The sequence below is a fragment of the Camellia sinensis genome, chromosome 1, assembly GCF_055761805.1.
Source record: "Camellia sinensis isolate YWXY chromosome 1, ASM5576180v1, whole genome shotgun sequence".
NCBI lineage: Eukaryota > Viridiplantae > Streptophyta > Magnoliopsida > Ericales > Theaceae > Camellia > Camellia sinensis.
Genome location: NC_138961.1, coordinates 123508034 through 123535472, shown reverse-complemented (window position 1 = coordinate 123535472; position 27439 = coordinate 123508034). Strand labels below are relative to the sequence as shown.

The 27439-nt window shown below is 40.8% G+C and overlaps 2 protein-coding genes across 3 annotated transcripts; both read left to right on the top strand.

The window, feature by feature from the left end:
- The first annotated feature begins 2954 nt into the window (after nt 1-2954).
- On the top strand, nt 2955-14362 carry LOC114295649 (uncharacterized). Of its 2 annotated transcripts, none has more exons than XM_082883598.1 (3): nt 2955-3124; nt 13151-13436; nt 13953-14362. In XM_082883598.1, the coding sequence occupies exons 2-3, from the start codon at nt 13175-13177 to the stop codon at nt 14126-14128; spliced, it is 438 nt and encodes a 145-aa protein (XP_082739724.1). In that variant the 5' UTR covers nt 2955-3124; nt 13151-13174; the 3' UTR covers nt 14129-14362. The 2 variants fall into 2 exon arrangements, with proteins under 2 accessions (XP_082739724.1, XP_082739716.1); XM_082883590.1 differs by having other exon boundaries at nt 2955-3129.
- Nucleotides 4089-5148, top strand: LOC145819710 (uncharacterized). Its single transcript, XM_082913606.1, has 2 exons — nt 4089-4502; nt 4588-5148. Exons 1-2 carry the CDS (start codon nt 4089-4091, stop codon nt 5146-5148), a joined length of 975 nt encoding a protein of 324 aa, XP_082769732.1.
- Nucleotides 14363-27439: the final 13077 nt, after the last annotated feature.

The window sequence follows — 27439 nt, the reverse complement described above, 5'->3', positions numbered from 1 at the left end:
TCAACAGGAATGGCATCAGCCGCATTGCTACCTCCAGCACTAGGTGACCAAAATTTGTTAGGCATATCGTCCTCTTCATCGGAGTCAAGGGCCCCCCTGTGTGGATGCATGAGCCAAGACCTCTGTTGCACAGCATTGTTCAACAATTTCAGTCATTTCGTGAAAATACTCAAATCCTTTAGTCTTGAATTTCTTTACATTTTTTGATGCCTACCTCCAATTAAAAAATATGAACACAAGCGTATGGTACGTGTGAAAACATTTTACAAATAAATCTAAATAATATGGAACATGTTAATATAATACCTTATCCCAAAAGTCATTAGGTGAAACAACTATGCCTACAATCAGATCTCATCCAAGACCAGTATGTACCTGAAGCCACTTAAAAGTTAAGTAATCAGCTTTGAGTCGCTAATATTTTTGTCTGACCTATTTTGGTGTGTATCAGAAGCCATACGCATTTTGCAACTCCATCTAGACAGTACTACGGTCTTTTGATTGGTTTTTTTTGCACCTCGTCTCTCAACATGTTAATAAGCCTTAATTCAATTCTGGAGCTCCACATTTTTGTATCTTGATTATCATTTGAATTGTTGGTATCCATCTAACACAAAATTTATATTAAACTAAGCCTAGGCAAGAAATTGAAAAATAGAACTAAATTTAATCAACTTCTCCATAAGTCCTAAGAAACTTGTTTCCATCGAACCTCATCCACCACTAAAAAGGCAAGAAAATCATATAAAACTTCAAATATGATAAATAAAGATTAATCACAACAAAACTTAAAGAGTGTTGGGAAATCAAAATTTAAATATGATAAATGAAGATTAATCACAACAAAACTGAAAGAGTGCTGGGAAATCGAAATTTAAATATGATAAATGAAGATTAATCACAACATAACTGAAAGAGTGGCGGGAAATCAAAATTTAAACATTCTTATAAGAAAGCAGAATAAGAGCAGAAGCAGAAACCAAAAGCAGAACAAGAAGCAGTTGAACCAAAAGCTGAACCGCCCAATTGGCGGTCGACTGGCTAGAAGTCTGGGTGGAGGACCGACCAGATATCCTAGTGGACGACCGGCTCAGCCAAGCCCTCTGATTCGAGAAAAGGCTTCACAACTTTAACCTACGACAGACACATTTTGGCAATAAGCACAAAATGAATCAGTTGTAGAACCCATATATATTTGTTGACAGAAATTTATGAACACTGTACCTTATTGTTGTCGTCGTTTCGTTGCTCGAAGGGTGCATCGACCACAACACACAAACTAACAGTCACTTGATTTGTGGGAGCTCGTCGACACCAATTTATGGATGGGAAGGAATCGGTTCGCAAGCATTGTTTGGATTTAAAGGTCAGAGATTTGTTCAAATAGAGAATGAAGTAATTGAAGAGCTACAGTTCACCCGTGAAGCATCTTCAGCTTTGCTCTTCTTTGGCACGTGAACGTTTTTTTAGAATGGAAAAGACGAATCTGAGCGTATATACAAAAATGTAAGAGCTTTGGCTTGAAAACAGTTCTACCAAACGTGAAACATAAGTATGTTTTGAAAACTGTGGTGGAATTAATTTTTGAACACTCTATCCAAGACGAATCTGAGCGTATATACAAAAATGTAAGAGCTTTGGCTTGCAAACAGTTCTACCAAACGTGAAACATAAGTATGTTTTGAAAACTGTGGTGGAATTAATTTTTGAACACTCTATCCAAACAGACGGTTCAGGAGAAATGGTGGAATCATATTTCAAAAGCTCCTCTAAACATAGCCGTAATTTTTAGTACCTCAGGGAGGGGGGTGTGGATGTAATTTACCCAAAAATATATTTAAAAAACTTAGAGAAGTAATCAGCTTGTTTGATTTGAGTATTCTTAATTCACTTTTCAAAAAATTGAAACTTTTTGTTTTTATTTTTTATTTTTTGTTTTTACCGAATTTTTTTAATACTTTAAGCAATTTTTTTAATTTTTAAATACACCTAACATAAATGCACTTAAAAAGTATAATATTTATGTAAAAATCTTTAAAAAAATTCACTAAATACTAAAAATATAAAAAAAAAATACAAAACTTTAATACATTATTTTATGTTCTTGTATATTTATTAATTTTTTAAAATATTTTTTTACAAAAATTTTACCTTTTAAATACATTTAAGTAAGACACATATAAAAAAGTAAAAAAATAAATAAAATTTTAAAAATATTCATTAAAAAAATACAAAAAATAAAAAACTTAATTTATAAAAAATTAAATTCAAAAAATTAAAACCAAATACAATAAATATTACTAAAAAATCAAAAAAATTAAAAAACCAACTTTTAACATTGATGCCAGTGGCGGTTCGAGGTTGTACTGTACATTCCAAGAAGGATATCTATCAAGAGCGTCGAAGCAACGCGTACACTTTTTATCACAACTAGTGGGTGGCACACACGATGTGTGTGCAATTTAAATAAGTAGGAATAAAAAATAATAATAATGAAATTAATATTATAATGTGTACTTAGCTTAAGTGGTATGAGTCCTCGTACTTAAACTCATGGTCATGGGTTCAAGCCTTGCCCATCTCTTTGTTTAACTTTTTTTTAAAAAATAAAAAATACTGCCACATGGCATGAGGAGAGTAAAGCTTCAGGACACCATAAGAGCTGTTCACTTTATAATAGTACTAGTGGGTGGCACACACGATGTGTGTGCAATTTAAATAAGTAGGAATAAAAAAAAAATAATAATGAAATTAATATTATAATGTGTACTTAGCTTAAGTGGTATGAGTCCTCGTACTTAAACCCATGGTCATGGGTTCAAGCCTTGCCCATCTCTTTGTTTAACTTTTTTTTAAAAAATAAAAAATACTGCCACATGGCATGAGGAGAGTAAAGCTTCAGAACACCATAAGAGGTGTTCACTTTATAATAGTATAGATAGATAGATAGATAGATATTCAAACTTGTATGGTGTCTGTGTATATATATATGGTTTATGATGAGGGCTTTAAACAGAGATTCTTTTTGAAGCAGTTGTCAATTCAAAAGAGACCTCTTTGATTTCTTAAAATAACTTTCAACTCCAATCCCGACCAGCTCATTAGGATTTGAATCCCCAATTCAGTTCGGTAATCTCTCTTCGATTTTAACTTCTATTATGTCTTTTACTATTAAACATATAAGTTAGACCATCTCCAACGGTGAACCAAAATTGACATCAGATTCAAATTTTGATGAAAAGTGTACTTTTTTATGCTCCAACCGTTGTACCAAATGAATATCAAAATGAGAAATCAGCAAAAAAAGTATCAAACTGAGAACAAGTTATGGATTTTACCAAATCACTGTTACTGACCGTTGAAAGAGATACATTGGTTGCCCGGCCGGTTGAACAACCGGTCAACCGGTTCATCAGATTAGGCGACAGGTTTGGATTGTGACGGGTTTGAACTGGCTGAACTGATGGGTTTGAACTGGTCCGTGGCCTGAGCTGTGTAGGTGAACCGGTCAACCAGCCGGTTGACCAGCTGGTTGACCATCCAGTCGCCCAGTCTACGCATGAGAATGGGACTGCTTTCAACAGGTTTGGTTTGACAGGTTTGGTTTGAACAGGTAGAATTTCAGATAGGTTTATTTTTAGATAGCTTATTTTGTGGACTTGGAATAATTTGAAATAATTTGAAGGGTGATATAAATTTTAATTTCATTGAAAATATAATTCAAATTGTTATCTTTTATATAAATATTTTAAAATTAGTCGTTTCAGTAAATTTACCGTTGGATGGACAGAGTCTTTTGATAATTTGCCGCTCATATACATATTTTAAAAAGTAGCCGTTTTAATAAATTTACCGTTGCATGAACAGAGTATTTTTAAAATTTACCATTGATAATGTGTTCTATAAAATATATGAGTTTTGTATATCAAGATGACAGAGTCTTTTATTTTGAGAAGAGCATTACATTGTATGTTGTGAATTTTGTTTCTTCTGTGATTTTTCTCCTTTGAAACTTTAATTTATATTGTATATCATTCTAATATTTTTTACTATTTTACATATTGTATGTACTGTATTTTTTTGAAGTTATGGAAGATTTTCAAATGTTTGAAGAATCACAAATGTTTCAGCACAACACTGATATTAATTTTATGTCGGAAACTTCGCGAGAACAGAACACGCAGAGCAGTGATAATCATTTCATTTCAGAAACTTCTCGTGTTTCTCGTGGTAAAGCATTTACAATTATAGAAGATGAAACTTTATGTAGATCTTGGTTATCAGTCTCTCAAGATCCCATTACTGGTAATAGTCAGACTATGGTTATATTTTGGGAACGAGTACTTGTTAATTTTAATTCACAATTGAGTGGTGAATCAAATCGAAACCGTATTTCTTTGTCTCACCGTTGGTCTGCCATGCAAAAGGCAATTAATAAATTCTGTGATTTTCTTGAACAAATTCAACTGAGGCAACAAAGTGGAACAACTGAGGCAGACATGGTAACATTTATTTGTGTTATTAAATATCAAATTTCTTCTCTAAATACATATTTGTTATTAAAATTGTTGTAATTTTTTTTTGTAGATCGCTGAAGCAAAGCGGATGTATCATGCAATACAGAAAAAACACTTCACATTTGATACATGTTGGGATATTTTGCGCCGAAGTTGTAAGTGGGATGAATTTCGAACACAATCCAAAAAGAGTATGCAACATGCTTATCCATGTTCTAATCCACCAACTGGAGAATCTGATGCATTTCAATCCAACCAGAATAATGTTCTGCACGAAGAACCATCTAATCCATCAACACGACCAATTGGTACTAAAGCAGCGAAAGAGAAGTTGAAGAATCAAACAACCCACGATAGTAGATTTGATGAAATGGCTGCCAACCAATCCAAAATGGTTGAAGTGTTATCAACTATTTCTGCTAGAACTATTGAGCGAGATGAACAAAAGGCGATCGACCGTAACCAGAAAGCTGCAGACCGTCGAAGAAGGGCCGAAGATAGGGAGGAACAACTAAAACTCCTATCTATGATGAATGAAAGAGAACAACGAAATGAAGATCATAAAATAATGTCAATGGACATGACAAATTTAAATCCAATGCAAAGGGCGTACTACGAAGATCTTCAATGACAGATTTTATTTCGAACAACTAGTAGATTACCTTGAAAGGTTTTCTATTTACTGGTTTCATCTATTGGTGTCATCTATTGGAAAAGGAAATGGAAAAACTGTGTACAATTATATGAAATGTCTCACTTGCGTTTTCTATTTATGTAAAATTAGAAATTAATTAATTTGTTCTCAGTTTTTGTTTCTTGAGATGGTTGCGTTCTATTCTCTACTACTTCTTTGGATACCATATTGATTGGTAAAAACAAAACACACCAATTTCTAAGTACTTATCATGAATGCAATTCTTCTTCATAGATATGTCAGATAAGGGGCTCATAGATTTTTTTTTCTTCTACAATTTCCTACAACTATCTAAATGGGTGTTGTTCTTCTGTTACGCAATCAAGTCCAATGGGCTACATCTTCATATTGTTATAGATGATTATAATTCCAAGGTTTTATAATTTCCCCCTTCATTCAATCTGCGTCTTATCTTCATCTCAATGAATCTCCTCTGTCTGATTTCTCAAATAAGAATATGTTGTACATGTACATACAGTATTACAGATAACTACTTACATATAAATACATCCTTTATTCTTCACTTTGGTTACCATTACACCTTTCAAAAACTTTCATACAAATTTAAGTAATCAGAAACATTAATAACATATTACAGATTATGGTATGAGTGAAGGTCGAAAAGATGGTGCTAAAGTAATACCGAAGCAAGATCATTTTATATCACATAATATTACAAAATCAGTACATTCATAAAAGAAATTTACCTAACAAAAGGTTGTGAAAATAATACAAGACAAAACAATGGAAACACATAATGGCACACCGATCAGCAGTCATTATCTGGTTGTGGTGGAGGAGGGAAGTAGTGATGGTATATGTCATTTACACGATGCTCAATTCTATCAATGCGATTGTTTTCCATGTCATGACGTCTTCCAATGTCCAAACGAAACTCACCAAATTGTTCAATTAATGAGTTCTGTGCAGTGGCAAATGTCTCAAACTGAGTACCCAACGAATTGACCTGATTAGCCATTTGATGTTCCCATTCAACGCGTTGATTATAACGTTGTTCTTCTATGGCCAAAAAATCAGTCCAATATTGAGGTGGTTCAGTTGATGGCATCACATTGACAGGAGGATCTTGTCGACCATCATCTGGTGGGACTTCATCCTCTGAATCTTCTGCAGCATTATCATTTCCCATTAAATTGGCGGCTGCACCAGCACGATTCACAGTATATTGCGTAATGGGTGAACGGATTTTGATCTCCATTTCATTTGCAAGATGAACCTTAAAATATTTGAAAAGTTTTGTCAAGAGTGCCCCAAACAGTAATGACCGGCCCATTTCTTGATTTGCCAGCACCATTTCTTTCATAATTATGTAAGACAAATCTAACTTCTGCCCAACCTCAAAACAGTATAACAAATAGGCATTAAAATATGGGACCGCATCATGATGTCCTTTTTTCAGAGTGACATTTTCTACAATCCACCGGTGGAGGATCCGCAGATAAGATTTTAAATGTCTTGCTTGCAGACTAGTTCCAGTAAATCTGTTCTGACATATAGTAGTATATACATCAGTACCATTACCGACAATATTAACTAACTCAGCCTCAGTCTGAAAATAGGTATTTTCTTCACCTACCTCAACTCCAATAATGCGTGCCAAAGTAGGAACGTCAAACTGTACACCCTTTCCTTTCACATATGACAAAAGAGTAAAATTTCCATCTTCTTCATGAGTAACTCTTAGGTGAACATAAAAAAGGGATACTAGCTGTGGATATACCTTTTGGGGTAAATTAATTAAATTTAGCCATCCCATTGATTCAAGTTTACTAACTAGTAGTGCATCATATTGAGGTGGCAGATTGACCCTCCTCCCTGTTACAATAGGTCAGCTTGAGAAATTTTGAAAGGCTAGTTCATGACTTTCACTGAGAAATTCATCTGTAGGATATGACTGATTTTGAGGCTGCTGTTGTTCGCGTCGTTGAGGGTTAGAACTTTCACCAGCTTCTGTTCTCACTCTTTTAGTTCTAGGCATGATGTAAATATCTATTGAATTTTAATAAAGATGTGCTATAATGAAGTAATTAACATAAACACTGTCTTTTAAAATGCTTACTGAAAACATGAACTTAGAATTAAAATGTAGACATGTATTTTTAATGAAGCATGGCCACGGAAAATTTAAGAGCATAGTAATGTAGTTTAAAGCATGCAGACTCTCTATTCAGTACATATCAAATGAATGTAGCTCATGTTTTAATAAAACATGCACACTGAAAATTCAGTATTGTAGTTCAGGTTTTAGTAAACTACATTCATTTTATAGAACTACAAAGTAACATCAAGTAAAAATCAAAATCTTGTTCTGTAGTGCAGGTTTTAATAAACTATATTCATTTTAAAAACATTAAAGTAACATGAAGAAAAAATCAAAATCTTGTTCTGTAGTTGAGGTTTTAATAAACTAATGTCATTTAAAAAACATTAAAGTAAACTCTTGTTCTGTGGTTGAGGTTTAAATAAACTACGTTAATTTTCAAGACATGAAAGTAAAAAACATTCATTTTCACAACATGAAAGTAAATAAACTCATGTTCTGTGGTTGAGGTTTTAAAAAATTACATGCATTTTCAAAACAAGAAAATAACATCAAGTGAAACTTAAAATGCAATTATTGTGTGGTGCAGGTTTTAATAAACTACATTAATTTAGAAAACATGAAAGTAACATATAGTGAACATAATTCCTGTCTTCTGTAAACCAGTTGAAGAATTGAGTGGCATGCACACTGGAAGCAAAAAAAAAAAAAAAAAAAAAAAAAAAAAAAAAAAAAAAAAAAAATTTGAAAGGGCCGGTTGACCAACCGGTTGCCCCGTGAATCAACTTGCTCCAATAATGCTGCCTTTTTGTTCTGTTTTGATGATCTGCCTTGTTTTGATGATCTGCCTTGTTCCTCTGTTCCTACTGATGCTGCTTTCGTGATGATGTGGATTCACACTTGAAAATGTAGAGTGTGTGGTTAAAGGGCTTCAGTGAAAACATGTGAAATGTGAATGTGGTGATGGCAATGTTCAGCTGATATAGAGGATGGTAGGTGGTTGAATTGATATCTTCTGAATGGTAGGTGGTTCAATAAATGATTTGCCACATATACTACAATGTCTGTAGGGTAAATGTTGAATGTGGCAGAAAAGTAGGTTGAATGCATCAACATCAAAGTCATTTACGGAATGGCACAAATAATTGATGCCACAAATAATGCACAAATAATTTATGGAATGGCACAAATAATTGATGCCACAAATAATGCACAAATAATGTATGGCATAAATACATTGAATAATGCACACATAATGTATGCACAAATAATGAAAATGCATTGAATTTAAAATAAATATACATACAAATACATTGAATATACATACTGAAATGCATGCAATCAGTCCAATTATAAATATTGAAGATAAATCCTTACAAAAGCAATTATTCGAATGCACAAATAATGGCATGCATGATGAATCCCACGAGCCAGACCCTTAATTAATTGAATGCTTCATTTGATGAAAAAATTGAATGCTCCAATCCTCACTTCTTAAAAATTCCAAACCCTTAATCATCAAATCTTTTTAAAAATTCCAAACCTATTCCCAAAAGTTTGAGAATCACAAATTTGGTAAAAAGCTTTTTTTTGCCTTGATTTGATGAAAGAAATGTAAAAGTTTGATGTAGATTGGAGGTGATTTTTACCAAATTTGTCATCAAATTTTAATTTGATAAAAGATTGAAGTTTCTTAGGAAATGTGTGATTCACTGTTTAAGGATGGAGGGGAATCAATGAGTAATGGTAGGAATATAAATACAAAACACGAGACAGATATGTCTCATATGAAATGTGATGTACATGATATGAGATCCACATATAAGACTCATTTCATGTAAAACATATATGTCATATTTTATATTTCATATTTGTGTTCCTACACTTATTGGGGAATCAATAGTGAACCAAACTTGCAACTCCAAAACAGAATTATAGAACTCCAAAACAAAATTGTCATACTGAAATAAATTATTTTGATGATTGTTATAAATTGAACAGAGAACAATTATGAATATTGAAGATTGGATCACCACAATAGCACATCTAATCACATAACTTCTGCGTTACTTGGTTAATATAGTGCATCATGATGAAGATTACAAACAAGACAACCTTCTATTTCTTTACTAAACAAAATTACAAAATATATCTGTGGTGAATCTAGTTTTCACCGCGAAGATGCCACATATGTTCTATTAAATCATTACGGAGGGCATGATATGCATTTTTATCCCTAATACCTAAATGACGAGACAAAAATGATTCAAAGTCATTGGTAGGAGTAGAGGAAAGTTGCACTGATGTGTTGGTAGATGAAATTTCATAATCAAAATCAAGGTGCTCCTCCCTCTCATCTTCAACAATCATATTGTGTAATATAATGCAAGTCTTCATTATGTTGGCAAGCATTTTTGGATCCCAAAAACGTACAGCACCACCTATAATTGCGAATCGAGATTGGAGGACTCCGAATGCCCGCTCTACATCTTTCCTGGCAGACTCTTGCATCATTGCAAAATGTTGTCTCTTTGCTCCTTGGGGAGAAGAAATTGTTTGAACCAGTGTTGCCCATTGCCGGTATATACCATCAGCAAGGTAATAACCCATATCGTAACTATGTCCATTAACAGTGTAGTGGACAGGGGGAGCCTTACCTTGGGCAAGATCATAAAACAAAGGTGACCGGTCTAATACATTCAAGTCATTGTGTGACCCAGGCATTCCAAAAAATGCATGCCAAATCCATAAGTCATAAGAAGCTACTGCTTCAAGAATAATGGTTGGCTTTTTTTGATGGCCTACGTATTGACCTTGCCATGCTTTTGGACAATTTTTCCACTCCCAATGCATGCAATCTAAACTTCCCAACATACCCGGAAACCCCCGAACCTCGCCAATAGCAAGTAACCTAGCAATGTCAGTTGGTGTCGGAGATCTCAGATATTCTACTCCAAAGATTTCAATCACTGAATAACAAAATTGTTGCAAACTTTGAATCACAGTGCTTTCCCCAATACGTATGTAATCATCAACTGCATCTGCTGCGACATCGTATGATAATATTCTCATCGCTGAAGTCATTTTTTGTAGGGCAGATAATCCAACTACATGAGCTGCATCTTGTTTTTGAATAAAATATGAATTGTGTGCTTCGATTGCATTCAAAATTCGCAAATACAAAGGACGATGCGTTCAAAAACGTCTCCGGAATATTGTAGCTGAATACACTGGATTTGCAGCAAAATAATCTCCAAACAATCTGTCATGACCTTACCTTCTATCTCTGCGTATATACTTGTGACCTACAATAGAACCCCCTATTTTCTTTGAGCTATCACTTGACTTAAGAATCTGAAGCATACTACTAGTATTCTGCTCATAAGCTGCTAAAAGTGTGATCATATATTCATCATCAGACTCCTCATCAGAGGAGGAGGAGGAAGAAGAAGAGGATGAAAATGAAGTAAATATCATGGATTTCAAAGTATCCATCACCCTCTGTTTTTGTTTAAGATATGATCCTTGTGTAGTTGTCTGGCATATAAATAATAATGTGTTTATATGAGATTTTAGAAGAAAATAATTATTACGGGTAAACCAATGGAGGGAAAAACAAATAGCAAAATAATTAGGAACAGAAATGGAGGGAAATCAAAAATAAATAAATAAAGATTACTGGTCGACCGGGCGGTTGACCGGCCGGTCAACCAACCGGTCGCCCCCGACCAGTTCACATCGGTCAGTTCACGTTGGTTGGTTCAAACAGTTCAGTGGTTGGTTCAACACAGTTCAGAAAGGTTTAAAAAAAAAAAAAAATTTCCTCTAACCGGTCGACCATCCGGTTGTCCTGACTGAGATTTGATGAAGGTGAACCGTTGGGGTGTGAAGTATCAAATTAAGGAAATGGCCATTTTTTAACTCAGATTTGGTGAAATATTAGGTGAACCGTTGGAGATGCTCTTAGTAGTTGTAATGAAAAAAAAGTGAGTCAGAAATCTTCTTTGTTGTTGTTTTTGTATGTTGGATTTTGAATGATTTCTTAGTCGTACGTTGCTTGTTTGTTTTTGTTAATGGCAGTTTATTTCATCATATGATTATGTCCTTCTCAAAATTGATCAATCTTTTATCTATTTTCATGTATGTGTTCATTTATTTGTTTATTTTTAATTTAGATTTTTTTCTTTCTTTCTTCTGGGGTTGGGGATTGTATGGCTGTTGAACTTTGAATCATGGTTTGGATGTTGGATTTGTGTGTTTTGGGTTTCTTTTAGTGTGTTTGTTAATCTCAATTTCCATTAGTTTTTTGAAGACTTTTCAACAAGTTTGCTTGATAATGGGACTGTTTTCAGAGATTTTTTTGAAAAAATTTCAGAGGAAATTGTCTTTAAGGAATAGTTCTTCAGTTTGCTTCACTTGTTTCTATGAACTTTTCACTTTAACATATTAGAATTATCTTTGATGTCTAATTTGGATCCGCTTTTGGTTGATCTGGTAGAATATATTCAAACATCAATGTGATGAATTTTCAGTATGCTTAAAATCCACTGTGGTTTGAAAAATGACATATACCCTTTGTTAAAATTTTTTATTTAACAAAATTTATTGAAAACATAAAATTTCTACTGCTAAAATTACTAAAAAATTGATTTGATGATTTATTAATAAAATAGGTCATTTGTTGTGAAATTAGAAATTCAAGAGGCGAGATGTAATTTCTAAAATTACATGGGGCAAATTGTATTTTAAACAAATCTCAAGAGTATATTTGTAATCTATCCATGAATTTTCTTAAGGGCAAACTTCACTTTACTCTGTTTGGGCTGGGTACAGTTTATCCTCTTAACGTTTAAAAATGACCACATAACCTCCTTGTGGTTTGTGGACGGAAGTATACCGTTAGGCCTGTTAATGATTTAATGAAAAAGACTAAAATACTCCTATATTTTCGTCATTTGTTTCTCACTTACTGTTATGTTGGATAAAATGTTTAACGGTGTTCAATGGTGCACTTTAGTCCACAAATCACGTGAGGATTATGTGATCATTTCTAAACGTTAAGAGGTTAAATCGAACATGGCCCAAAGCACAAGGGATAAAGTGAAGTTTGCCCTTTCCTTAAAACACATGCATAGACAAACTTCTTTGCTGGGTATTTTGTAAGTGAAAATTCATTAGGGGTTGATAATTTTACTCACCGAGAAGAATATCGATCTCCCATTTATATATGTAGATTGTTTCGAGATCACGTCTGACTCTGCCACAAAAGTTAAAAGAGGAAACAATTCATATACTAAAGGGAAAAAAATACATTGAATAAACAAGACTATAATGCGTCTTCTTTGCTAAATCTCTACCTATTTTGCTTTTCCTTATATTTCCATTTGATAATGTCATTTTTCTGGATAAGCAATAAGTTGTTGAAATGTGCTTTTTTATATTGGAAAATGCATTCATGGAGAACAAAAGCATTAAGTCATTATGGGTTGAGATGATGAAGTAGTAGTGATGTAGAAAACTTTCAGGAAAAAAGGATAGAGAAGAAGGAAGAGAGGAAGTACACAAGGGCCACAACTCTAATCACAACCTCACTCAATATTCTCAATTCAAAGCTGAATGTTACGATTGAAAGACCTAATCAACTTAGGAAATTAAATCTTAACACTATTTGGAAACTCATCAGTTGTTAATAAAATAAAACTATAATTAAAAATAAAAAAAGTATAAATATTTAAGACATAATAAAATATATAAAATCGCCATGCCAAACTCCTGCATTAAGTAGATATACGATATTCTATGGTACAATTGACACAAATTTTTTTTCCCTTGGAAAAAAATCTTATATGTTCTACTGTTCTCTATTTACATTGTCAGGTCATAAATTTAAGTTGAAGAAAAATGGAAGGTGGAAATCATCATGATGATGAATCTAGTGACAGAGGACTTTTCTCTCATCTTGCTGGCTATGCTACTGGACAATACCCTCCGTCTTATGGGGCATATCCTCCTCAAGGATATCCCCCTCAGGCCTACTTGTCAGCTGGATATCCTCCTGCTGGTGGATACCCACCGGCAGGTTATCCTGGTCCGTCAGCATATCCTGCCCCAGGTGGATATCCACCGGCAATTTATCCTAGTCCATCAGCTCCCCCTCTTTCAGGTTTGTTTGATTCATTTCTTTCCAAAATTCTTTTAAGGATTTGGAGTCATCTGACATGTAAAGGTGAATTGTCATTACAACTTGCAAGAAATTGTTGAATAATATTTTAATTGCTCCTAGAACTTTCAATTGGTTTGCATGTGTTTATGCATTGTTTTTGAACCCAGAGCATGAAATAATGGTTTTGATTAAAAGCAGAAATAATTGTTTTTATGATAATTTTCGGCACCAAAAAAGTTGCAGAATTCCACTTCACCTCTGCGCTAAAGAGGATGAGAAAAGTAGGAGGTCCAAATTTGGAAGACTGTTAAATCTTCATATCTCATTGCTGAACTATATTTCTTGTGTCATTTCTCTGCCTTTTCGTACATCTACTTTTTCAATATAATCTGCTTGTTAAAATTACATCTCTGTAATGTCTTGGTGATCCTTGACCTTGAAGTATACAGATTTAGAGTGCTGTTTGTTTTCCTTGCTACTTTTCCATTGTTGATAGCTTGTAATTTCTTTGCACAGGTCATGGGCCTAATATGGGAGCATTGATAGCTGGTGGCGCTGCTGCTGCAGCTGCCGCTTATGGGGCCCACCAGCTCTCACATGGTGCCCATAATCTTACCCATGGGGGTTGCTGCGGTCATCACCATGGAAAGTTTAAGCATGGGAAGCATGGGGGAAAGTTCATGAATTTCTAAAAATGGAAGTGATTACCGCTCGATATTTTATTATCATAGATTGCTAGCATTGGCTTCTTAGTAGTGCTGTTTAGGCTTGCGGTGAGTGACAATTGTCTCCTCTTTTTTTATTTATTTTTTTATTTTATGATTCTGGATACATTTTGGGAGTTATGACACTGGCACATGTATATAATTAAAAATTTCTTTTATGTTATATTTCTACATATATGAATGAATTAGTCTCTTGTGGAAGGTGTTGATATAATTCTTATAGTATTGTTTAAGGGCTTCAAATGGCATTATAGCTGGATCTATCTAGTGGGTGATCTGTCATTCCAATGGGAACAAGAGCTCCTCTACACTGTAATATTAGTATTTTTGTAAAAGCAATATGTTGGACAAAGGACTTTGTGTTACCTATTCAAGTTGATTTGAAACGGGTTTTAGATAGTTTGATTTTTTATAATGCATATAATCTTGAACTCAATACACTAGATAGAACAATGGGATTGATAGTTGATACATAGACTGGCTGGTTAATGTATGCTTTGCTAGTGTTTCGTGGTGTTTCACTACTCCTTTTTTAATGTCAGTAATATATATATATATATATATATTGGAACAAAGAAGGAAGAAACAAAGAAACAGTAGAACCAAACAAGGCAGGGGAACTGAGAGTCTAGATCCTCCAATAAGCTATCCTCACCATATCAGCAACAACTTGAGACCTAACAGCAACAGGTGGCTCCTCCACCACCACCAGGGATTCATTTTCATCTGCTCCCATGTTGGCAAGCATGTTTGCACACTGGTTAGCTTCACGCACGATGTGGCCAATAGACAATTGCACCTCTGGAACAGATGTCTTGAATCTTCAGCAATACTTCTGGAAGGAGCAGTTTTGAGATGGTCCTTTGATGTGCAGTTCTTCAGCTAAAGCAGAGTTTGTTTCAATGATGACTTCTTGATGGCCTTTCTCCAGCACAATGGTCAAGCCGTAAATTCTCCACAATTCAACTTCTAGATTGTTGCATGCTTCCAGCTTCTCATAGAAGCCACACAGCCAGACCCCCTTCTCATCTCTGAAAACCCCTCCAAAGCCTCCTTCGCCTGGGTCTCCTCTTGCACAACCATCAGTGTTGAATTTAATTTTCCCTGCAATAGGAGGAAGCCATTTAACCATTAATGGGGAGCTGAAATTCGAAGTAATGGAAATGGTGAAAGCATGCTTAATTTCTCTGGCATAATTCTGGATAGATAAATAGGTTTTAAACAAGGATGGATCAACATTTTCAGAAATTTTTTTGTTTCTATCCCAAAATTTGCCAAAGAGATGTAACAAAAAGTAGACTCCAAAAAGCATGACGTTTCAGATTTTATTTTGAGCCAAACAATCATGGGTGATTGCCTATCTTTAGAATCCAAAGATTCTCAGCAATGCTATTCCAGACACTTATAGAAGTAGTACAATCTCTAAAGAGGTGATCCACATCTTCAATGTAGAGATCACACTTGGGACATGAAGCATTATCAGTGAGGCCTCGTATCAATCTCATTTCATTGGTCAAGATTTTACGATGGGCTATCAACCACAAAAAACCTTAAGTTTTTGAGGAACTTTCAATTTCCAGATCCATTCCAGATCTAGAGTGTTGTCCACTTGAGTGTTAGCAATTTTGTAGGCAGCCGAAGTAGAAAAGTCCCCTCTAGTGGAACCCTTCCAATGAAGGTTATCAATAAATGTGACAAACAGGCGAAGTTTGATTTTGAGGACACACTCAAGGGCACCTCTGGGGAGGTAGGCACAAATGGCCCGCACATCCCACTTATCCTCATCATTAATCAACTTATCCACAGTATCCAAATTGATCAAATGGTTGTTAGGATATTTGGAGGCCCAAACCTCATCACCACACCACCAGTCATGCCAAATTGAGATGTTAGAACCATCCCCCACACTCCACTTGGTGCATTTCCTCAATATATTCCTGATTTTGAGAATGCCTCTCCAGATATGGAAGGATTTCCTCTTAGAAGAGTAGTCAAAAAGTTTGTTGTCGTAGAGATATTTCTCCTTTAGGACTTTAACCCAAAGGCTCATATTGTTGCTTAAGATCTTCCATCCCAATTTAGACAAAAGTGTAAAAGATTTTGGGTTTTGGCTTTTTCAGGTCAAGCCCTCCCATCTTCTTACTTCTGCACACTGTCCTAATTCACTAGATGAACTTTTTTGTTGTTCTCTGTATCACCCCACAGAAAGTTTTGATTAAGCTTGTCAATACCCTTGCAAATGCTCATAGGAACATCCATTGTTTGCATACCATAGGATGGCAAAACAGAAGTAACTGATTGAACCAAAGTGGTTCTACTAGCTAAGGATAAAAGATTAGCTTTCCATTCAAATAGTCTATTCTGGATTCTCTCCAAAATGAACTGGAAATGAGTACAAGAGCATTTAGTGTGTAGGAGTGGCACTTCCAGATATTTACCTAGGTGTTGGGTGAGAGCAATGCCACAGATGGATTTATGTAAGCTTATGTTGAGTCCAGATAAAGTACTAAAATAATTAAGCACTGGTCCTTTATGTTGTCGTAATAAATGCTGTGAGGGGCTGCATTAATGGCGATGTGCAGTGGCAATAACTTTGCAGATCTTTGTCTGCTGATGTGGCTTGCCCTTTACCTTCCATGTGTCTGAATATCACTGGTCCTTTATTCCAGCTGTGCTGGGCCTTATCAGTTGGGTTATGTATTGGGCCCTAAGTGGTAGACTTGGGTTGTTCATAGTGGGTTATGCCCTTTATGGGCCTACCCACGTCAGTAGTCCCTCATTCCCAAGTGCAGCTTTAGTCCAACGAAGGGAATAATGAGGAAGATGGGGGTTGAAGGTTGAGTGAAAGGAACGACAGACCAAGCGTGGCTGAGTGGAGGGACCGACCGTAAGGAGGGCCGACCGCGAAGGGTAACCGAGTGGAGGGACTGACCATGAGGAGGATAGACAGCGAAGGGTAGCTGGGTGGAGGGACCGACCATGAGGAAGGCCGATCGCGAAGGGTAACTGAGTGGAGGGACCGACCATGAAGAGGGCCGACCGCGAAGGGTAACCGAGTGGAGGGACCGACCATGAGGAGGGCCGACCGCGAAGGGTAGCCGAGTGGAGGGACCGACCATGAGGAGGGCCGACCGCGAAGGGTGAGGTGGCGGGGTGCGGGGCTCGAGAGGCGGTGGGTCACGTGATGACTTGAAGTGGAAAAGACAGGGTAGGGGAAGGGGGCAGTGAATCGTGGTCGTACACGTGGCAGCATCTCGTGGTGGGGGAGGTTAGACGTTGGGCCAGAAGTGAAACGATAGGTCATAATGGGTGTTGAAAAGACAGTTTGGGCGGATGGTTGAAAATTTTTCAAACTGGCGAAAATTAATTGTGACCCCTGGAATACAGGCAAGCCTTGGGCTTTTGGGATTATACTTTTTACCTACCTTTTTTCGAAAAATCAAAACATTGCAATTGTAGACTCCTTCATTGCAAGTGATACACCCTTGCGACATTTTTTGAACTTCCTTGCGCCCGCATCTGAAGCTATTCGCATACCCACCACAGAAATGGCCCAAGAAGAAGCTGCAAACGCCAGGGTTGATCCACTAGGGGATGACGATGCAGTGGACTTGGCGGAGCAATACCGTACAAAGCGTAGGGGGGCGGAAGGGGCAAATCAAGCGGTGCAGGTTCGCCCCAGGACAATAATTTCGGCAGCGAGACCGATTAGTCAGGTGGAGCCGGACCATTGGCACACGAAGGCAGATAGATCTGTACTGACCGCGGAGGAGTTGGAGGGGATAAAGGAGAAGTACTAAATTCCCTCGGAGATAGGGCTGAGGTTGCCTACTTCCACGGAGAGGGCATTGGATGTACGACCGGGTGAATTCAGTCTGTACGAAGAGGCATTACGAGGAGGATTGAGGTTCCCCCTGCCTGAAGTGGTGGTAAATGTGCTGAAGAAGTTGGAAGCGGCGCCAGGGCAGTTGATGCCTAATGCCTGGAAAATACTGATGCCGTGCGCGAGTTCCTAGTAACAAGCGACTGGAGGAATGGCCATGACTGCGGACGAGTTCTTCTTATGCTACAAGGCCTCCGGGCAGCAGGAGACATGGGTGACGTTGTAAGCGGTAGCTGGGCGAGGTTTGGTGGCGGGACTTCCATCCTCGGTGAAGGGGTGGAGGCCGAAATGGTTCTTCGTGACTGCGAACGCTGGGACGGGAGTTCGCACTACGTGGAAAGTGCCAACCAAATCAGTGGTGCCCAAGTTGGACAAGGCGGCTGAGGATCGAGTAAAAAGGGTGAGGGAATGGAGAGAATAGAAAGGGTTGAGATGGGACGAGCTGGTCCTGCCGTCAACATTGTTCGCCCTGAAACTGGGGCCGCAACCATTGGGGGAGGACCCAGCAAGGGAAGAGCTGGAAATGCAGAGGAAGGCGGAGGAGGAGGAGGAGAGGAGACTGTTCGCACAAGCGGACAAGTATAAGGAGACCCAACTGGGGCCAGCTCCGAAGCCGATCGCGAGGGAGTGGATCCGACCACGCCCCAAGCCTTTGGGGGGAAAGGACTTGGGCAGTTTTGAGCCACGACCGCCTCCAGCTGATCTGGTGAAGGAAAGGGTGAATAAGGAGGGGGAGGCTCTGAAGAAGAAGAAGAAGAGGAGAAATGCCCCTGAGGGGGCTGCAGATGCGCCTAGATCAAATAAGGCAAGGGTTGGTAGGAAGGATGCCCCTATAGCGGAGGAAGCAGGGGAGAAGGGAGCGGTGGCAACCCCAGAAATGGTGGTCGCCCCAGAGGCGCAGGGGGAGAAGAGTCAAGGGGTCCCAGAGGAAGAAGGGCACATAAGCGCCATCAACCCCAAGATGCAACTGGAAAGTGGGTTAGCTGACCCTAAGGAAGTGATGGAGCAGACGCCCAAGGGGGGCCCTACGCCCCAAGGAGAAGGGGCCAGGTTGACGACTGCTATCTACCACGCTCGCGCAGTGTCTGGGTGGCTGGAGGGAGAAGAAGGCCCAGCCAGGGCGGCTGCAGATCACCTTGTGGGTATTGTGGATGACGCGGCCGTGCGCTCGGTGGCCAGGTTCAATGAGGCTGAGATGCTAAGGGGGTTATGCTCTGCCCAAATGGAGGTAACCACCTTAGCAGGGGCTCTGCTGAGAAAGGCGGCGGCTGCGAAGGTTAAGTTGGAAGAGGCTAAGGCCCAACTGGTAAGTTTTAAGAAGGAGAGTGCAGGCTGGAAGAAGGCTGTGCGAAGCGCGTGTGCCAGGGGTTGGCAGGAGGCTGAGAAGGCGAAAAAGATGGAGGTGTTGGCGATCGTGCAGTGCAATGTTGCCACTCGAGCCCATGCTAAGCTGCTCGCAGTCAAGTTGGAGTTAGAGGACGAACGCCGCCAGGTAGTGTCGCTCGAGTTCTAGCTGGCTGGGGAGCAAAAAAAGCTGGGAGATGTTCAGAATGCCTGCACGGTCGCCACCGAGCGGTTTGAAGAGGCTATGACCAGCAATGAAGAACTGCGCGCCCAGCAGATCAAAGAAAATGAGGAAGCTGACCAGAAGATTGCTAGGCTGTAGAAGGAGTTAGAAGATGAGCGTGCTAGGGCAGCGGAGGAGACGGCAAGATTACAGAAGGAGTTGGAGGAAGAAAAGACTAAGGCAGCCTCTGAAAGGGCAGCATACCCCGATCTGTGCGTTGCAGCAGTAGAGCAATTCAAGGGGTTTGTTGACTTCCAGATGGCAATCGACGCCGCAGTCGCCAGCAACTTGGCAAGGGAGGTGGCTGGGGGGGTAGGCCCGTCGGGAACGACCGCTGGAGGCAGGACTGAAGCAGAAGTTATTGAGAGCTTCCAGCGGTCGGACTTCTACAAACATGAAATGGCTGAGTTCTGGGACAGAGGGTGGAAAATGTTCAAGCGCAAAGCGAAAGAGCTGTTCCCAGGCATAGACTTCAACAGTGTTAGAATCGATGAAAACGACATGGCCCAGACCCCCCTAGATGAGGGCATTGAAGAGGAGGATCTCGCCTCAAGTGAAGAAGATGAGTGAGTGGAGCGGAGAAAATATGTACTTAAAATAAAATTGGAGTTGTGTGTGTGTGTGTGTGTTTTTTTTTTTTTTTGAATTGCTGTAATAAACTTATGTACAAGTTTGTGAATAAATAAGATTTTGAGTCGTGTTTTCATGCTATTGTTTTTGCTTGTGCATTTGAAATGAAGGAGAATGGTATCTTGTGTATGTGGCTTGTGTGAGGGAAACTCAACGCAAAGCCAAGGTTGAAATGTGAAAAAAAATGAATGCAGAGTAAAGTTAAGAAAAATTCAATGCAAAGTGACGTTGAACTTGTAGTAAAATTATAAGTTTGTGTTCAAGTTAGGCTTGATTTGTAAGGAAAGAGTGAGAAAATAATCTGACTTGTAAAGGAGACATGTTAGAATGTCAAAGATGTGGGGTTTGAAATTATGCCCAAAAATGGAGTTGTAAATCGTGTTGCAAGAGTGTATAAAAGATGAGTTTGGAATTTGACTAAGTGAAGAAAGGTCTAAAAACATGGACCTAGAATTTTGACTAAGTGTGTCTACTAGTGCCACAAACATGAGGTTTGCATGAATGGCCTTGACTGAGCTCTGCATGCGTGCTCGGTTGGGGTTGAGATATGATTCACTAACTCTGCAAGTGATTCAGTAGCTCAAAGTAACTCAGTCTGGCTGAGGTTGTATAGGCTCGGTCTAGCCGAGGCTCTTACACTTAGTCTGGCTGAGACATGTCATGCTCGGTCTGGCTGAGGCTTGTCATGCTCAGTCTGGCTGAAGCTGGTCACGTTCAGTCTGGTTGAGGCTTTTATGCTCAGTCTGGCTGAGGCTTCAAGTGACTCGGTCTGGCCGAGCTCTTCATGCTCAGTCTGGCTGAGGCTTTTTGTGCTCAGTCTGGCTGAGGCTTTAAGTGACTCGGTCTGGCCGAGCTCTGCATGCTCAGTCTGGCTGAGGCTGTAATCAAAGCGTTATTGGAATACCACAGATAACTGAGATATAAGCTTGCTGTCATACAAAGTGTAGCCCATGGGGTCATAAATTTACACTATATGAGAAGAAAATGAGAACATAGATTGTCAAAAAGAACATACAGCATTTTGGACGATACAAAAATACAACTTTATTGAAAATAGCACTTCAAATGTTCAGCGTTCCAAAGATGGGGGAGGTCTCGGCCTTCCATGTCCTGAAGTCGGTAAGTACCCGAACGTGGTCTGGCTTTCACAATGTAAGGTCCTTCCCACTTGGCTGCCAGTTTGCCCTTAGTCGGATTTTTGGTGGCAAGAGTTACTTCTCGCAAAACAAGGTCCCCCTCGGCGAACTCCCTGGGTCGGACTTTGCAATTGTAGTGAGCTCTCATTTTCTGTTGGTATGAGGCCCGTCTGACTACAGTGGTTTCTCAGAGCTCTTCGATTAGGTCTAGGTCTGCTCGACGCAACTCTTCAGTCAACTCTGGATTCGGATGTAGAACCCTTGGGGTAGGAAGACCGACTTCTACTGGGATGACCGCCTCAGCGCCGTATGTTAAGCGAAAAGGAGTCTCCCCAGTGGGAGTTCGAGCAGTAGTGCGGTAGCCCCAAAGCACATTTGGTAGTTCCTCAGCCCAAAGTCCCTTAGCAGCTTCCAACTTGGTTTTGATGATCTTCAGAAGAGAACGGTTGGTGACCTCAACTTGGCCATTGGCTTGGGGGTGACCTGGGGAAGAGAAACATGGCTGGATCTGAAGTTCTGCACAGAATTTCCTGAACTTGGCATTGTCGAATTATTTGCCATTGTCGGAGACAATGGCCTGAAGGATGCCAAATCTGCATACAATCGACTGCCAAATAAACCTGGTTGTGTTTCGCTCGGTAATGGTGGCAAGGGGTTCTGCTTCAACCCATTTGGTGAAGTAATTGATGGCGACAATAGCAAATTTGGTTTGGCCTCGGCCAGTGGGCAGTGGGCCAACCAGATCAATCCTGCATTTGGCGAAGGGGTAGGGACTGCAGAGTGTGATCAATTCTGTAGGAGGGGCGTGGGGGATGTTGGCAAAACGTTGGCACTTGTCACATTTGAGCACAAAGTCTGTCGCATCTTGATTGAGAGTAGGCTAGAAATAACCGGTGTCAAGTATTTTGTGGGCTAGGAACCTGCCACCGGAATGATTGCCACATACGCCATCATGGATTTCTCTCATCACATAAGTCGCCTAAGCAGGATTGAGGCATCTGAGGTATAGGCGTGAAAAGCCCCTCTTGTACAAAAGACCATCGACAAGAATGTAATTGGACGACCGGGCCCAGACTTTGGCGGCCTGCTGTTTGTCCTCTGGTAGTTCTCCCGTTGTCAGAAATAGAAAGATGTCGGATTCCCAGGGGATAGGTTCATTTTGGAGGAAGTGGACTTCTTGCTGATTGGGGGTAATGGCAGGGTGGGTTAGGTAGTCGAGGCGGACACCATGGCTGAGGTCGGACTGGTCTGCAGAAGCCAACTGAGCCATCTTATCCGCCTTAGAGTTTTCCGCCCTAGGGATGTGTTTGATGTGGAAGGTATTGAAGAGGCGAACAAAGGGGAGCGCTATATCCCTGTAAGCCCGCATTGTGTCCTCTTTGGCATCGAATTCCCCCGTAATTTGTCCGACAATGAGTTGGGAGTCGCTGAACACCCGGATGTGGCTGACACCAATATCCCTACCTAGGCGGAGACCTGTTATCAATGCCTCGTGGCCTCATTGTTACTGGCCTCGAACAAGAAACGAAAAGCACATTTGAAATAACCACCCTCAGGGGCGGTGAGGATGAGGCCAGCCCCACTGCCTTCCCTGCGAGATGATCCGTCGACATTGAGAGTCTAAGAGTGAGGGTCTTCGGGGTCGGTAGAGGTTGATCGGGGTGGAGGGGCCGTGGCTGGGGTAGGATTAGTGAATTTCATGATGAAATCGGCGACAGTCTGCCCCTTAATCGTTGTTCGAGACCGGTAGGAGATGTCAAACAGGCTGAGTTCCACTGACCACTGCATGAGTCTGCCGGAGACTTCTGGTTACTGCATTACCTTCTTCAAAGGTTGGTCGGTGAGGGCCACTATGAAATGAGCTTGGAAGTAAGGACGGAGTCGTCTGGAGGCGGTGACCAAGGCCAAGGACAATTTTTCTAATAGTGGGTAATTCTGCTCTGCTCCCCTGAGAGCCCTACTGATGTAGTAGACCGGTCGTTGGACAGAGCCGTCTTCCCTGATAAGAGTTGCACTAACTGCGGTGCTTGACACGCCTAAATAGAGGAAGTGGGGTTCGCCCGTGATTGCCTGTGAAAGGAGGGGGGTTGGCCATGCACTGTTTTAACTGCTGAAAAGCCTCTTCGGATTCGGTCGTCCATTGAAAAGTTTGCCGAAGAACTTTGAAGAATGGGAGGCACTTATCCGTTGCACGGGAAATGAAGCGGTTGAGGGCGGCAACTTGGCCAGTGAGTCTTTGAACCTCCTTAACCGTTCTGGGTGACTGCATTTCAATCAAGGCCTAGATCTTTTCAAGATTGGCTTCAATGCCCCGCTGACTGACCATGAAACCCAAAAACTTCCCAGATCCTACGCCAAAGGCGCACTTTTTCAGGTTGAGCTTCATTTGGTACTTTTGTAGGATGGCGAAGGTCTCTCGCAGGTCGGTCAGATGATTAGCGGAGAGTTTGCTTTTGACCAGCATGTCGCCGACATATACTTCCATATTCCGACCTATCTGATGATGGAAGACAGCATTGACCAACCGTTGGTAGGTGGCCCCAGCATTTTTCAGTCCAAATGGCATCACACGGTAATGGTAGGTACCTCAGTCGGTAATGAAGGAGGTGTGTTCACGATCAGATGGGTGCATCAGAATTTGGTTGTACCCAGAGAAGGCATCCATGAAGCTGAGCATTTGATGACCGGCCGTGGCGTCAACTAGCAGATCTATGCGGGGGAGAGGATAGCTGTCTTTGGGGCAAGCCCGGTTGAGGTCGGAGTAGTCGACACAGAGTCGCCATTTACCATTGTTCTTACGGGCCAGGACGACGTTTGACAACCATCTAGGGTAGTCCACGTTTTTTATGAATTGTCCTTCAAGGAGCTTGTCGACCTCTGCAGCGATGAGAGTGTTGAGCTACGGATGAAAGATACACTGTTTCTGGCGATAAGGTCGGAAATGGGGTTCAATGCTGAGGCGATGGGTTATGAATGAGGGGTCGATACCCGGCATGTCTGAGTGGGTCCTGGCAAATACATCATTGTGCTCGATCAGGAGAGCAGTAAGGTCGGCCTTTGCTTGGAGGGATAGTTGGCTGCTGATTTTGGCAGTTTTGGTCGGGTTGGCGGGGTCGATGGGAACCTCAACGAGCTTCTCCACAGGCTCCCCTATGACTAGCTCGTCCTTATCTCGGACGTGAAGCCCTTCAATGATCATTACCTTCTTCAGCTTGACTTCTTTGAGTGAGGCGACATAACACTCCCTGGAAACTGTCTGCTCTCCTCTCAATATCCTGACCCCCAAATCGGTGGGGAATTTAATGGCAAGGTGGTAAGTTGATGTGATAACTTGAAAAGCATTTAGGGCGGTGCGGCCAAGGATGATGTTGTAGGCGGAGGGGCAGTTGACAACGAGGAAGGTGAGCAACTTTGTGGTCTGCCGCGGGTACTCGCCGATCGTGATAGGAAGATCAATGGAGTTGATGGAGGTCACTCGGTCACCAGTGAAACTGACCAAAGGGGTTTGGAGAGGGGAGAGACTTTCTTCCCCGATCTTGAGCTAACGGAAGCAGTTGAAGAAGATGATGTCTGAAGAGCTGCTGTTGTCTATGAGAACCCGTCTGACCTTGTAGTTGGAGAGGAGGGTGGAAATTATTAGAGGGTCGTCATGAGGATAACGGATACCTGTGCAGTCGGCGTCCGTGAAGGTGATAGGCTCGGTCCACTGCCTGGGGTGTTTGGAGGGTCGGTCTAACGTGGCAACTTCTTTGTCTGAGCCCTGCCTGATTTTTTTGAGTTCTGCCCGCTGAGCCGACTGGGATGGTCCCCCACAAGCAAGCCCGCCGGAGATAACTCTGATTTCTTCAACAAGTGGGGGGGGGTTACCTTGTGCCCGAGGTTGCTGTGGAGGGCGATCATGGCCTTAGTTAGGTTGGGCTGGCTGCCAGGGAGGGGTGCGTCGGTGGTTGTTTCTGATGGGCTCAGTCCTCTGCCTCTGCTGAGGACGGGTATCCGTGAACCGGCTAAGACGTCCCGGACGTATGAAAGTCTCGACCTGATCTTTGAGGTTAACGCAGTCATCAGTATTATGGTCGTGATCTTGGTGAAAACGACAATATTTGGACTGGTCTTTCCGATTTGAGGGGGTTCGTGATGGTTGGGGCCATTTGAGGGGGTAATCCCATTGGATTTGATTGAGGACTTGTTCCATGGGAGAATTAAGGGGTGTATATCGCTCAAACCGACTGGCCGGTCGGGCTGGTGCTGACCGGTCGGCTCGGGAGGGTCGGCCTGTATAGTGGGGTGTTGTAGACGTCCCCGAACGTCCCGGGAGAGAATCCCGTTTTGTTCATTTGGGCTCGCTACAGTTCGGACTCAAATTGTCACGGTCCTGTATCTAATCTCGTGGAGTGCAATGCAAGACCGATGAATCATCAAAGAGTCCAAATCCGGTAAATCGTTTTGAAAAACTGATTTTTAGAAAAAAGTGCCAAACATGGACTGCTTTGCCAGATACAGAGTCGCCACCTAAATATTTTATTTTGGGAGAATTTAGGAAACCTTGACTCGTGCCTAAGGCCACGTGTCCGTCATCACCAAAGTTGCCTCGGCTCGGGAACTTAGGTACGATTGGGGAAGGTCACTTCGTGAGCACCCCCGCTCGCCCGATCAAAGATCGGCCTTTACTAACCATGATATCGAGTTTTGAAAACATTATGTGCTCTTATTCTGGTTATTAGCCTAGATTTACTACGTGATGCGCACATCATACAAGTATAGACTGGATCGCCTGAATTAGAACAACACATCTCATGTTTGTTTATTTTGAAAATGGTTTAATGGTGCTACCCGCAAGTAAGCTAAGACACGGATTTCGATGAATTGTTCCAATTCAAGCAATCCAACATTCACCCACAGGCAACCAGGCAGTTATATCACATAAGCACATAGCCTCATGGTAAGCATGCTATCATGGCAATCACTCACACACATGCAAGGATGCTAAAGCATAAACGCTTACCGAGTACTCCGAGCCAAAATAGAAACTAGTTAGTAATCATATACATGATCCTAGCTCATGTTAAGATGGCTAATGCAACACATGCAAGATGCAACTAAGCTAGGCTCGGCTATTCTAAGATGGCATGTGATGATGCTACAACTAACACGTATTTAACTTGGAATTGAAATACGATGTAGTTAGTATGATGCGCCGAGCCCAGTGCATGCAAGACAAATGAATGGATGCAAACATGCGAGCATAAGTATGCTAATTGAAACATGCCCTAATCTAACCATCGCAAGCTAGTAAATAAAAGGGAGAAAGACGTGGGGTTGGAAGACATACATCACACACACGCACACGCACACTTATTACAATTGTGCCCTCGCTCGGAGGGTCCGAATAAATAGTACAGTCCGAATAAATAATTAACTACTCTAGCTAATTAAATATACAACATTAACTAATTAACAAACTAGCTAAGTAAGCATGTAAACTACATGAATGTGACTGCCTCGGCTCTGTTTTGGGTGGCGATGGATCATGCATGCTCGAGTCGCCTCGTCGGGAAATTCCATCGCGATGCCTCGTCTCGCCTTTGCTTGCAACTGATTTTAGAAATTTGCATAAGGCTCCAGAAGGCTGAAACTCCACCCTGGGAAGGCTGCCGACCAGATATTGGCTTGGGAAACACCTGCCGACCACCCTTTGTGGTGGAAATCAAAAAAGGTGGTTGGCCTGCCAGAAAACCTGGTCGGCCGACCACTTTCTGCCACTGGATTTTGGTTTTTTTGCAACAAAGGCAAGAGGGAGAGAAAGCAAGGTATTTTTAACATATGTGTGCAAGACCACTCTCCCCGTCCTTGCACAAGCTCAAGCAGTGTAGACCTCGATCTTCGTGCCACCAATCACGCATCTCAATGCATGATGGCCGAGAAGTCGAATTGCACGACTCAATGGAATGAATGCAAGTATAAACACAACAAGGCTTAGACTCCATCATGGTTAATCCGGAGTGTCGGCGACCGGGAATCGAGACACGTTTCGTCACTTTGAGTACGAAACGTCCCTCGTTTCC

Coding starts and splice junctions, on each gene's coding strand:
- LOC145819710 (XM_082913606.1), top strand. CDS start 4,089: ATGGAAGATTTTCAAATGTTTGAAGAATCACAAATGTTTCAGCACAAC. Junction 4,503..4,587: donor GAACAACTGAGGCAGACATG/GTAACATTTATT, acceptor TTTTTTTTGTAG/ATCGCTGAAGCAAAGCGGAT.
- LOC114295649 (XM_082883598.1), top strand. CDS start 13,175: ATGGAAGGTGGAAATCATCATGATGATGAATCTAGTGACAGAGGACTT. Junction 13,437..13,952: donor ATCAGCTCCCCCTCTTTCAG/GTTTGTTTGATT, acceptor TTCTTTGCACAG/GTCATGGGCCTAATATGGGA.